Genomic DNA, 14,946 nt, shown 5'->3' with positions numbered 1-14,946 from the left:
GCCTGAGCTTGCCCCCCCCCTCGATCCCAGCAGGATCCTATCCCCTAAGCGCGCCACCCCCACTTGAATTTTGGTCCAATCTCTACAAATTCGCAACCCAATAAAAATCCAGCGTACGGGCCTGATACAATGATTACTTCAATAATCCTACCAAAAATATAATTATCCTCAAGTAATTCAACCACCTGTAAATCTGCCTTCTTGACAAAAAAAAAGAGAGGGAGAGTGACACTGCTGACAATCGATTCAAAAACAGCGCTGCTTAGACTAGGCCTATGCAGTATAAACACAGACTCTAAAAATACGAAAATAAGAAGCACTAGCTTAGGTCAGACTCAAAATCAAAAGTCTGGGGGTTTTAAAACAGTTGTGCCAAGAAAACAAACTTTCCCCCTGCATAGTTACCACAAGATCGTGCGGGACCGGCATGGGCCTCCTTGAATACCAACTCAATTAAAATCAACACAGTAATCAATAATTACTCTTCTAAAAACCGAATATTACTGAGGAGACCACTGGCCATTTTTGTCTTCAAAATTAAGTTGGAAATTATTTTAAATTATGAATGGGCCCCAAATAGCACTGGCCCCAGTGCTTTGCACTTGCTGCACTGTAGCTCTATAGAGTATGAACTCATGAAATAGACACGATAAGAAGAGGACCATGGAGGTGCTATGCTATAACATACTGGTCTCTTTTTTGTTCACCTGTGCACAAGGTAAGACACCGAATAACTCCTACTTAAAAAGTAAATAAACATTACGTAATGGTTGAAGGGCGCCCTCATCACCATAAATCACATGAGAAAGAAGTGGGGCCCAGGTTGATCCCACTTTTTTTATTGATCCGGAAGAATTTAAGGTTATTGTTTTGATTTAAATAAATCAGTAAATCTAGATAACTGAGTGGCATCAGACACTTGAAAAAATGTTCGGTGGCGGCATGGATGACGAAGAAGGAGACTTTGGCTCTTCACTATCGTCAGGGTGAGTAGTAGCATTGTACTGCGGTGCAGCTAGGCCTAGACTCAGTCAGAGCGGCTTCTTTCACCTTCCACCCAGCAAACGGCTGGCTAGCCTAGGCCTAGGTTGTCGCAAGGTACTAGCTCAATCCGATCTAGGTAGGCCTAGACGTTAGTAACTGATTATTGTATCCTCTTGCTGCTGGTCAGAACATCTCTCCATCCAAGAGGCCTATACCTACAGTAGCTGCATCTTTAAATATCAGCGTCAGTGTAGGCCTAGCCTAGAGCTGCCAGGTTTGTGTTTAATGATGACACCGGATGGGATTCTAGCATCACAAAGATGATCCAGGAACTGAACTAGGATTCACTTGAGGAGCGAAAGAAACTTGCCCGACTTCTACTGTTTCCAATAAATGGTAAAAGTGAAATAAATCTTGTGTCTCTACAAACACACCAAGGACGATCAAGACATGGGTATGGCAAAATGTTCCAAAGACCACACACCAGAATTGCCTTAAGCCACAAATTGTTCTTTCAACAAAAACAGAAGAGTTTATAAAATCCAAAGTAAATAACAAGTTACAGTTACACTTGCAAAACAAATCAAAAACAGTCAACTTCAGAATCAGCGCTTGGAAATCCCATGGCAGTAATAATGGTCCTTAATGGACTTTTTGTCACATACTACCGATGAAGATTTTATTTGGCTATGCATGATACTGATACTGTACTACTATAGCCTACTTGGTCTACTGATACCAGCAGTATAGTTTCCAGACTACTCAAGTTTAATAGTAAAATGAATTTCAGTAACCACTGTCTTCAAATATTTGTAGTAAATACAAAATATCCATAGCAATCCGTCTGCGCATTTCAGAAAATAAAACCTGAATTATTTGACACAGCGTACGTGAAAGTTTTAGCTGTCAATTCATGTATGAATAATAATGTTATATTTATATAGCGCATATTGCACATTGCCCCTATGCGCTTTACAGAGAAATAATATAGGCCAACTGAGAAAAAGCAAATAACAATAAAATAATAACAATAAAGTAAAATAAAAATAATCATAATAACAATAATAACAAGACTAAACTACTCCTATTCCTTAAACTAATTAATGGTTGGCCGTTGACTCCGAGGAGCTCATCCACCCCTTTGTTCAGCTATTGGTTTTTTTTGCTGCTGGGTGACCATAAACACCCTCCCCTCAGCAGCCACTAAGACATATTTGAGAGGGTTGTCAGTTTAGTCGCCGACGCTTCGACCGGATGGTGTTTAATGTCGTACCCAGGACGTCCCTAACTACCTTAAGCTAGGCTTAACTACTCTTAAATACAGTATATTACTCTTAACTACAATTAGTTAAACTATCTCCCGCCGGACACTATCCCGGTATTTAGCAGTTTCGGGGCCATTCTATAAACCATAACATAGTCAGTTAAATAAATAGCTTTTGAGAAGAGATTTAAATGTAATGATGGAAGTTGCATGTTTGATGTGTAATGGGATGTTATTCCAGTTGGTTGGAGAAGCAAATGAAAAGGCACAATTGCCATATGACTGTGTGAATGTTTTAGGGGTATGAAGAAGCCCTTTAGTGCTAGAATGTAATGTTCACTTGGTGGTGTGATCTTGTATTAAGCATGTGATGTAATGTGGTACGTTGTTATGCCTGGAGTTATATGTAATCAAAAGAATCTTGAAAATGATCTGTTGATGAATGGGCAACCAGTGGAGTGAATGAAGAATTGGGGTTATGTGCTCATGGCGTTTGGTTTTTGTAACCAGTCTTGCAGCCATGTTCTGTATGCGTTGGAGCTTGTTAATTTCAGATTTTGGAAGGCCATACAAGAGACTGTTACAATAGTCTAAACGTGAGGTAACGAAGGCATGAATAAGTTTTGTTGTTGTTGCTTGATCTAGATATTTCCTAATTGAGCTTATTTGATGTAATGCCCTAAATGAAGTATGGTAATGCAAGACAGCTTTGTAATACTGTATACTGTACTTCCAGTATTTTATTCAAAATCTTACATGCTGCCCTCATCTTAGATTGATATAATTTGTCTACATGATGTACTATTTTTTTGCCTTCATGATGATGCATGGTTGATAATATGAGTTTGATGATAATACACTATGATGATGCTTATGATGATAGTGTGCAGGTGGATAATTGATGATTATGGTAGTAGTATTAAAGGTGTGATTAAATTTTAGTGAATGTGAACATGTATAACAATTAACATACTTTTGCACATCATGCCATCAAAGTCATTGTGTCTAACTAACCTACAGTATGGAACATTAATTAGCTGCCTGGAGAGAATTATAATTCCCTAATAATATTGCTGAGCTAATAATAATAACACATTGGTATTTAAAACCAACCAGGTACCCACATACTTTTGAGAGCCTGAATACTGGAAATGGAGATAATAACCATAATGGTAATAGTTGAGATAATGATGATAGTAATGATAGTTGGTTCAATTATAATGGTGATAATAATGGTGTATTTCTACAGGTAATGAGGAATTAGATAATAATAATAATAATAATAATAATAATAATAATAATAATAATAATAATAATAATGGCATCTTGTAAGACACACATATCCATCTCAGAGAGCTGCTCGCACATATCCATCTCAGCGATCATATCCATGATGATGCAGATGATGGTAATGGATGTCTCCAGTATGATGAGAATGATGGTAATATTGTTAATGATGACAATAATGATTATAGTGTTGATGATAAAATTCATGACGTGTACTAAAAAATGAAGAACAAAATGATGGTAACTGGATGACCATGACAATGATTATAATAATTTGAGGATAATGATAATTTGTTGGTCATAATAAATAATAAGAAATTGGTATGTACACAGGGAATTTACATGTTTTGCCTAATAAATGTATTTTTACTCCAAGTTAGAAAACAAAAAGGTGTCAGACATGCTCACCGACCGAGTACTTCCAGTGAAGTCACTCAATCAATCAATCAATCAATCAGCTAGGCCTATTAAATCAGAAATAAACCCTATTTAATTGTTGATTTCTAGCTAAAATCAGGATTTTACAGATAATTAGATATTTCCTACTTGGTTCCACAGAACTTTAATAAGTACAGAACCTGTAGCTATTATACATGTGAAGCTAATAATAATATGCAAATTATATTGTACATTGTGTCTGCTGCTGTACTTGTAATTTAAATTAAATATATTTTTATACTGTAGTTATTAATGTAAAGAAATTAACAACATGCACATGGTATTCCTTGTTCTTACTTGGTTTTTTTTTATCAATATGAATTGACCAAGGATATATTATATTATATTTAGATGAGGCCATATTTCATTGTTTGTCTCAATGCTTCCGCGCACATTAGTAAAGTTATGCGCGTTCTTGCTTAAAAAAAGTTTTAAAAATATATATATCTCGCTCAAATTGAAACCCCCTTTAATAGCCGACAATACAACATGTTGTGTGTTGACACGCTATAATTCTTAAGAGAGCCCTGTAACAATGAAAAATATTTTAATTTAAATCATATTTCCACATTAGATTTTTGGAAACAGGATTAAATTATTTTAAATTAATATAGCCTAATAGCAAATTTAATAATAATTATGCAAATTAGTAGCATTGTCTTTATTTGACTTTTTTTCAATGACAAATATAACAAAAATATACAGTATTTTATTTATAATACACCAATTAGTATGGCATTGTTCTGTGATTGTTTTTTCTTCAGTAACTAATTGTGATAACAAAATAAATATGTTTAGTATTATAAATATATATATATAGTTGTTTTGAAAATAACAATATGCAAATTTATAGTATTGTTCCTACATGGATTTTCTCAAATGATTGGTTTTAACATTAAATAGATTAATTTTTATTTGTGCATAAGATAAAAGTATAATTAAAAGTACTTCCTAACCAAATAATGTTTAGCATCCTAATAAAGAAAACAATAGTTAGATTGATTAAAATTGTTTGGATGTTTGGGATAAACATTCTGCCACAATCGGATCCTAACTGTTGAGAGTTGTCCCAAGCCTCTGGGGATCTGTAGCTGCCAGATTTAAACACCCTACAGACCCTTTCTCTATGTATAGACATTCAGATTCAAATTCAGATTAATTTTATTTGTCTATACATGATATGTTTCTGTCTGGGTTATTTAGTAACAATTACAAAAAACAATATAAGCAATATTATAAACAATGAATGAGATTATACTATTTATTGTTAAAATTTTGTTTTTGTACCAGCCTATGCCCTGGGTTCCATCCCCTCCCCCTCCTCAGTGGCAGTGGCCACAGTTATTATTACATTGTGGGGTCTGTGGCTATATTTATTATTTTCATCATGCCATTAGTAAACAAACAGCATTGATAAGTGTATATCAAAAAAAATATTACCCATAAAATATTGCCAATTTGCTTTATTATTATATACACTTAATTTTTATTATTTAAAGAAAAATGTGTAAAATAAGCATGATGATATTTTTATGATGAAATTAAATAATAAATTTTGCAAAGTTAAAATAAAATGTATTTGAACAGATTTAATCAATTATTATTTATTTGTCAACCGATTCTGTATGACGCAAGTCAAATCAGTATCCTGTTAGTTACGGTATTTCCTCGTTAGATTGTTAGTCACATGACCCTTTTAAAGCGTTAGACATACATGGATAGCTGTGTCATAAGTACAATACCAGGTGGCTACTTGGAATTATATCAGGCACTCCATTCAACACTGATGTCAAAATGTAAGTTAAAAGTATTTTTTTTTATTAATTATATTTGGTAATACTCACCTACTTTAAATACTTTTTTTGAAAATTGCCAGTCATGTATCAATAATTTAAGGAGCTACAGTAATGTATTATTATATTCAGGTACAGTATTTAATTAATATGATAAATATGGGTTTTTCTGTCAGTTTTCTTTGATGTCAAAATAAAATTTTAAAACAAAATGAATGAAATTATTATTATAAATTTGTTATATTTCTAAACTTTATTTTTAAATAGGTTACGTCTTATGGTACACAGTACTTCTTAAATATAAGAACTAGGCCGTATGTTAATTTTATTTGTCCCCTTTGAAGTCGCCCTTCCTGTTAGTAAATCCAGTAACTAGCCTAAGCCTAGATCATAAACTGTGGGTGGATAGATTATTAGCCAAAATACAATAATTTTATTGCTGTATATACAGACAACCCCTGAGTTTGAGAAGATTTTTGGACAATTTTTGAATGTTGGGCGTTTAAAAGACGACCCCCGTTTCACCGTCAGAATTCATACTTTTTGCTGATTTTTATAGTCTTGATACTGCATCTAGGTGGCTAATAACAGAGCCGAATGCAGGGCTAATCATCCAAATAGTACCATTTTATGAGATTTTATATATTCACAAATATCATTCTTATTTCCCGCTGTATAAAATTGTGTTCATTCATAGGCCTACTAGCATTTTAGTAGCCTCATTTTAGTAGCTTCATTGCAGTAGTAAATTTGCGTGAATATGGACGATCTGCACAAAAGACAAACATGATTTTATCCAAAATTTGAATGTTTCGCCCCTATTTTTCAATCGTAATTTGCTAATATTTTAAGCCTTGTCTTATACGGTACTTTACAGGGAGTAATATACACTCGGTTTAAACTATGAATTGAATGCTGTGCTCAAGTACCAAAAGAAGTCAGTTTTATAATGTTCCTGTACAATATGACAAAATTTTCTCCACAAGAAATTAGGGAATGTGGTATTTAAACAATTTAATAATATTAGTAACTCATTTTACATACTGTACTTTGATTTTATTTTATATTATTGGTCTTTAGTCTCCATCTTATGGTTAGGTTAGGTTAGTTGTGTGAGAATTGAAGCCCTAAAACCATACTAGGCATGCTAGTCACCATAGTTACCAACTGTCTCGCATCGTGGTTCCCCTGCCGCTTAGGACCCCCCTCCCAGCTAACTGGTGTAGTCACTCGCGCATTTTTAATCTCTCAGGTTGGTAACTATGAGTCATTGGTAGCCATATTCTATCAAAGAATGACAAATTTGCACTATTGTAATTTTTTATGCTACAGTTGTTGGCTGTAGAAAGATATTTTTAATCAGTGTTTTGAAATAAACAATAACAAAATAGTTTTAATAAATTTTTAATTAAATTAAGATAAATTATTCTCTTCAGTGCTATTAAATGCTTACTGTATGTATACAAAATTTATACATTGAATTTTCAGCCAAACATTTCAATGCAATATAAAACTTGCAGAACAAAGATAACAAACAATAATAACAAGTATTACAGTACAAAGGAAAACCATTGCAGAGACATGACTAAACAAAATTATAGTAACTATTTTGCCTTCATTAATATAAGGATAATAGACAGAATAACAACATAAACAAATATTCGCCATGAAAACCTTCAAGAAATGTAATACAGTAGACAAAAATAGTCATTACACAGAGCTATAAAAGTTCAGCTTACAACACACAACCTGAAATTAAATGGTAATTTTATAGAAATACAAGTATTAATTACATAGTTTCAAATGCTCTGTTTTTGCAACTTAAATGAAGTTCTATATGGAATAGCAAATTTGGATTAGAAGTGGGACTTAACCCTTTAAATCTTGGAGTGGATCAGTGTGATTCAAAAAAGTGTAAATTAAATAAAATACCGTAAATAAATTGTTGTTAATACTTGCCTGGCTTTTGTCACATGTTTTAATTTTGAGTTGATTTGATGTTTATTGTAGCTTCTACTATATATAATTTTTGTTGAAGAAAGAAACATCTACAACATGCATGATTGTAACTGACGGATAATGATAAACCTTCTGCATAGGACCTCATTCTTTGTGAACCCATTGAAAATATTATGCAACTTTTAATTTAATACCAATGAGATCTTAAAGGCTTCCGAATGGCGTTCTCCCAGAACCACTTGGAAATAATCTGTCATATTGCCAACTTGTATCCGGAGATGTAAAATAAGCTGGTTTAAATGGCATACCATCTCAAAACCAACATACAGTACTATTGTAATGTTAAACTGAGTATTTAGCAGTATTGTATACTTTTAGTACAGAGAAGATGTAATACTTTTACTCATAACTTTGGAAATGTTAAGTTGATTCCGGTAAATGACCCATCATTTTAACGTCTACAATGTGGAGAATAAGTATTAAAAAGTAAATTTTAAATTTTTGGTCACTGATGCTGGGTTCGGGAGAGCAAGCCTCAAATGCTTTAAACAAGACCATCCTTTTACCATTGTTTCATTTAATTTTCTCATGTTTGTCATTGTATACATTTAGCAACATTTACTGTTCTGATTTCCACCAAAATATAATACAATCATAGAATTATATGATTAAGACATTTATACAATCTCTTTTAACTTTTTGGAAGTGTATTTCTTCTAATTCGTGACATTCTTTACTCTGTTCATTGAAAGGTACACATATTTGTTACGTAACCTTTTACCTTTTGTTAAGGGCACATAATGTGAAAGTATTCACGACGACGTCTTACTCATGACCGCAAGTGGCAGAGGATGCCGCTTATTAAAGCTCGTTACTCGCTACTTCCTAGGGGTTTTAAGAAATGTCCAATATGAGACACGTTAAGTTTTGTTTACAGGCACCTTTAAGACATCGTGAATGTCAATTGTGCTGAACGTAAAGTTCATCAGCAGTTTCTAGAGGATTCATTCAATTAAATATACACTGTAGTTAAAGATTGAGAATGAGGCATATTTATAAGTTTTTACCTGGATCATTGTTTCCTGGGTTTCTTTCCTGTGGATATAAATTATTATGACGTCAATGAGCTTCAGAATTACATGTGCAAAAGTTTAATTGAGGGGTCCTATAAGTGTTGTTATTGTAGATTAGTACAATGGCTCAGTATATTCACAGTTTCAGGATAATTTTCTGATGTGTTGGTTTCCTATTGATGTCATTCTTACTTATCATTATCTTCATGGATACTAAAAGCTTGACTACTGTAAGTCCATGTAAGAGAATGCAAAAGTAAATTCTGCCTTAAATTCAGTGCATGAGAAAAGAAATATCACAAATCATAATTTTTTACATTTTATGGGAAACAGTATGTTTTATAAGAAGATGTATTATACAGTATTAACATGTATAGTTATATATTCTTTATTTGTTACTTGGTAAAATTGTACTGTATTTATGTAGATCTCAGTGCAAATTCAAAAACAGAGGAATTCCAAATGTTTACACAGAAATAATAAATGTAAGATAATAATTTTGTAATTAGTAGTAATGAATGGTCTGGTTTAGAATCTCATGGTTATTAATTTTTATTTATTTAATAAATTACTTAGTTGTTTAATTTATTTTTTAAAATGTTGTTCATATATATTTGTTAATGCTATGATTATTTTTGAAAAGAAAATCAGTGACTAACTACAATATAACAAATTATTAACCTTCAATGAGGTTATCAACCAGTTGACTATATAATATTTCTGAAGATAAAGATGTTAATCACAAGCCTCAAGTTCCCCTCCAGGAACTTCACGCTATATCTCTTTTCTATTTATTCCGTAGGATATAAATTTACTTGATAAATTTAGTTTACTTTGTAGATTGACGTCACAGTAAAAGTAAATCATTTTGCACATTAAAAAAAGTTTGTTGCATTTTGAATCTGTTGACATTCTTCAGTAAGGTTCCTTTTTGAAGCAGAGCTAGTGTTATTTATGTCATTTAGTAGCTTTTGCTGATGATAATATGGACTTCATAGTTTCTCTCATTTGATTGGAAATACTTCAGTGATGATACATTCTGATAATGATTTCTTTTTTTTAGTTATTCCACAGAATGGAAATTTGCTCAATAAGTTGAAATTACTTTGTGAAGTTCTGGGTTTTAGCATCCAGTAGAGAAAGTTTCTTATGTTTGAGGTTCTTCATTTGTATAGACTCTGAAGAAGGCTCTCTATGAAAGCAGTGCATTAGTTACTGTTTTGTGACATCCCGTAACATTTTAGTTGAAGTATTTTAATAGCTTCTCTCATTTGTTGAATCTTGGATTACTTTAATGGTGACATATTCCTGTGATTCTATGGAGGAATTTATGAATATCTTAGCAGGATAAAAATACTAATTACAAACTGATATTACCGTACTTCGACAAGGAGATTCTCTATAGAAAATGATGTCAGTTTTAACTGCCAATCGTCAGCCGTCGATCAAACGCCCATCCCTAAGTGAGAAGAGCACATCACATAGGTTTCTCAAATCTTCCAATAGCATAGAAGTTTTTGCCAATAAAAATGAGAATGAAAAAAATGGAAATGTTTTGAAAGAATATGACAATAAAGTAGTTGGAGGTGAGAAAGATGGTGATAGTAACAACCATGATGACAAGGATTACAACAAAAAGGAGAAGAGCAAAGAGAAAAAACGTTCAGTTCGGTAAGATGGAAAATCAGTTTCTGATTCTTAATTTTACCTTTTCTTTTCTTAAAATCTACCTGAAATATCGTACTTGATACTGTTGTACATGAAGTTCAACAGTCTCATCCTAGTATTTATATTTTCAAGAATGATCTTGACTTGAATGCGACATTTACACTCTTCTTTTTTTATTCTGTGTTCATCTTTGAGAATATTTTGAAATTTATGTAGAAAATTATGTTTCTTGGTCAGCAGCTGTCATTCAGGATACAAGAGACAAGATTCTTTTATTGTTACATATGGGATAGATATGTACTTACAAGTAAAATTTGTTTTCAGATGCTTATACAAATAATTAATACAGAGGTTAGTTTAAAAAAAAATAATATAAGATGAGTAACTGCACAAAAATATAGCACAGTTAATTAGGTATTGTAAAAATATAATTATCTGTGAAAGTTACCATTGTGGATATACTGAGTTGTGAGTGAATGTTTTCCTTAATCTATTAGTATTGCACTTTTTAGGGCGTAGGCAACCACCTGTTAAATATGTATTCATTAGGGTGAGAAAAATCTAATTATGTCTAATTTCTTAAAAACAGATTAATTATATGTCATCAATGCTGTCAGCTTCATATCCAATGACTTTATGGGCCAATTTCATGATTCTGAAAATTTTACTGCAATTTTGTTGCATTAAATTTCCAACCAATAAAGTACACTTGCAACTAAAAGATAATTGTTTATTTATATTTTTATTTATTAATTTTAAAATTAATTATTTTTTTGGGTTTTAAAATATTGGTCATGTAGTTTCTATACAGTAAGTTCAATGAAGTAATTAGAAGATATCTCCCAGAATACTTTTTAAGTCGTTTCTTCGAGGCTTTTGATTTCTAAAGGATATCTCCCCAAATTCCTTTGGGACCCTTTGTTTGAAAATGGAGATATCCCCAAATTCCATTGAGACTCTTGGTTTCTAAGGAAGACATCCCCCAAAATTCTCTTGAGACCCATTGTTTTTATAGGAAAATGTCTCCCAGATTCCGTTGGGACCTTTGGTTAAGTTAGGTTGTTACGATTTAGGAATGCCTCTAGGGAGAGTCTTATATATTGAGCCAAGTTTAGAGAATATATAGTTGTCTTTCATCTGATCATTCAACTTAAAAGTTGCAACGAACATGTTTGCTGGATGTTTATATCGGTCAAGTTTACAAGTTTTTAGTCAAAATACTTGTTAAAGTAGGGAATGAGTTTTCTTGGATTAGTTTGCGTGTGTCATAGTAAAGCCTTGAAATTTTATCTTCGTATTTTGCGGTCAGCATCAATATTAGTTGTGATGATGTTGCTTCTATTGCAGCTGGATATAATTATGATAATCTAATTTTAATTAAAATAGAAAAGTACCATTAGAAAGTTCTTTGACTATCGAGGTGACAAATGTGCCAAAGATATTTTACTACTACAGTCGTATTCCAACCAAAGTTATACCACCCTTAGCTTGGCGTGCACAGAAGCTAAATAAACTAGGCCCTACTGTCATCATTATTTAGAGAACATCATGGCATGAGTTAAGGCTAGGATACAATGTATGTTACAGGTATTTAACATTACAAGGTAAAATTGTGACATAAGCTATGAGTAACTATGTTTCCTACTAAATATCGTTGAATATTTTCCAAGAACATGTACAAATTGATTTTACCTTCTAACAATATCAACCTGCTCAGGAAATCACTTTCCACGGTAATCATTTGATTATGAACTGATTAGCTTATGTTCTAAAAAAATGTAAAGTAGGTATATTTGTTCATGTTCATGAGCTTACGCACATTTCACAAACAAAGAATGTTGCGTAGAGCTGATCATAATTAACATGGACGTAAAACCGGATTTATTGTTTCATGTTAATAGCATTCTTACTGTTCTTTCTGTGTAACATGTTTGTTATTTCTGCTCTCATCCGCAGAATACAATTAAAAGAATTTGGGATATGTTATACAGATAATATTTGGTTTCCATGTGCACATACTGTAGAGGGGGTGCTTTATTGCTTATGAGCAAAAGCTACTTCTCTTCATCCCTAGTATAATGTCATACAATGAAGTTTCCTGATAACTTGCCATTTTCTAGTCTCTCCTCTCTGTCTCACTGTTCTGCGACAGGTGGTTTTGCCTTTCCAGGTAGTGTCCATTGCAAAGCAACATATACACCATCCTAATCATTTCCGAACACATGTTTACACTTAGCATTTCTGATTTTACACCCCCTTTATTGCTCTGTTCTTTGATTTACGATAATAAAAAAACATGTTACTGGTATGTTCATATAGGAAATTATTCCCTTCTTAGAATAAATTTTGTTAATTTGTACCGAATGAACTGTCTCATTGCTTCTGAGTTCTACAGCGAATTCTTTGCAGTGTCGCATGTCCCTCCCTCTTAGCTCTGCATATGACATGTGTAAGATTAGAATGAAGAATTGTTATTTTTGCATTGAATATGTTTGCATATTAAATCAGGAACAACTTAATCCCTAATTTATTTTGTATTTTAAAAATTGCATTAGTTGAAAAAGTGCAATGAAAACAGTAGAATGTTTATGTGATGAAAAAAAATGAATATTTTGACAAGTTAAACATTTTCACTGAATAATAATTGGACAAATGAAAAACATCATTAATTTTTTTCATGTACTGTATAATTTTTAACTAAATCTTCTGTAACAGTATGAATGTGCCTACTTTTTGCATCAGCTTTTTTGTTACCCAGATCATCTGTACTCACAGGATCAAATCCTCCAATGTGGTATGTGGATGACAACTCACAGTAGGCCTACATTTTCTTACCTCTATTCTAGTGTGGCAGTGTGTATTGGAACTAAAATTTTATAGTGATCAGCAAATAAAATGATGACATCAGCCATGCAGTAGAACCATTTTTGATCACAGTGACCTCTCATCAACTAATCAAATGTAAAAATTATAAATAAGTTAGTGCTGTTTAAAAAAAAAAAACCCTTGGAATAATACATTTTTCTGTGTTTTATATATGTTTATAAACATTTTTTTTGTTTGGTTTGCATCATTAGGTCAAAGCTGGGGTCATTGTTTGGTATGGATCGTGCTAATACTCAAGATGGCAACCAGTCCTTACAGTATACCGCCCCCAAGCAACCGAAGAAAGGAAAAACATCCTCCAAATGTAAGCATAGTATTGGTTAGACATTTACAACCTCTATTATAAATTGTTATATATTTATATATATTATTAATTTTATTTATATTTATAAATATTTTTATATGAAAACATTTTTTAATGGTAACCGATTCCCTTCAAACTCATGGTAACTGATTATTCCAGTGATTGAAGTCTAATAACACAACATTCAATCTATAGAAACTAAGGCGTGGTCGCCAAATTATTCTGGACAGCAAAAACATATCTAGGTCAACACACTATTACAAATGCATCAGAGAAATCAACCATTCTAATTACCGCACTATATGATATTCATTTGCTACATGCTTGAATAATGACAGTAGTTGAACATTAACAATTAATTCAATCATATGATATTTAATTATAGTTAAACATTAAACAATATAAATAATAATTAAAAATAAACAATTTAATTTTATTTATTTTATTGCCATATAAATTTTAAAAATGAAGAACAATGTCGAGAAAGGATCCCTGAAAGTGAAATTGATCACAGATCATAGTGTGTTTTCAAAATAAGGGAAATCGGTGCCAACAACTCAATAAAAATATAATTAGGCCTACAGAAACACTATAAATTACAGTACAGTACCCAGGAAAAGATTTCAGATCACAGATCAGCTATATCATGTAGCGAAATATAAACCATGAGAAAAACAAAATACATATACCGTAGTTAAGCATTAAACATGCATTGTGAAACTGATGTGCTATCTGCAGTCAAATTTAGAAAACCTATAAAAGCATAGATTAAAAGATTAAACAAAAAACAAACAAATAAACAAACAAAAACGAAAACAAATTAGTTGTCAACTTTATTAACTTTTAATATTTTTAATTGAAATAGTTCATATTTTTGATGATTTACAGATTTTCCAATAAGAAATCCCAAAATTACCAACTTGCAAAAAAAAATAAAGGAAATGGTAATTGTTTATACATATATTATTAAACAAGGAAATATATTCTTGTTAGATTTTCAATTGGAAGCTAAAAGTACAATGAACATTATGTCAATTAGTCATATATTGAATTTTATTGTTTAAAAAAAATCAATAGTAGATTTTGAATCATGTAATATTTGTTGTTTTCATTTTTTTACACAAGTTGATTTCCTATAACACATGTTCCATGAGTAATTCAATTATACATCATTTTAAGAGGAATAATGCTTATAACGACCAGACTCATGCAAACATTAACATGTTTGCAGTTCAGTCCATAACTAAACTTAACCATCAGACAAAGTTCCTTTTCAAGCCGTATTATTAT

The 14,946-nt window shown here is 31.9% G+C and overlaps 1 protein-coding gene across 7 annotated transcripts in view; it reads left to right on the top strand.

The window, feature by feature from the left end:
- The first annotated feature begins 796 nt into the window (after window positions 1-796).
- LOC117118589 (FK506-binding protein 15-like) overlaps window positions 797-14,946 on the top strand; it is a 74,493-nt gene continuing 60,343 nt past the window's right edge. For 6 of the 7 annotated variants that reach the window (XM_033263209.1, XM_033263212.1, XM_033263215.1 and 3 more), the window contains exons 1-2: window positions 797-986; window positions 13,544-13,656. In XM_033263209.1, coding sequence (XP_033119100.1) covers window positions 928-986; window positions 13,544-13,656 — 172 coding nt within the window. In that variant the 5' untranslated portion in view covers window positions 797-927. Of the gene's footprint in view, window positions 987-5,696; window positions 5,770-13,543; window positions 13,657-14,946 lie in introns of those variants that run through there. The other variant, XM_033263213.1, reaches the window with a different exon arrangement.

Source organism: Anneissia japonica, unplaced genomic scaffold (assembly GCF_011630105.1).
Source record: "Anneissia japonica isolate Jap-2015-1 unplaced genomic scaffold, ASM1163010v1 scaffold376_len1572418_cov194, whole genome shotgun sequence".
NCBI lineage: Eukaryota > Metazoa > Echinodermata > Crinoidea > Comatulida > Comatulidae > Anneissia > Anneissia japonica.
The sequence above is the reverse complement of the archived record's forward strand: the minus strand, read 5'-3'. Positions and strand labels throughout refer to the sequence as shown.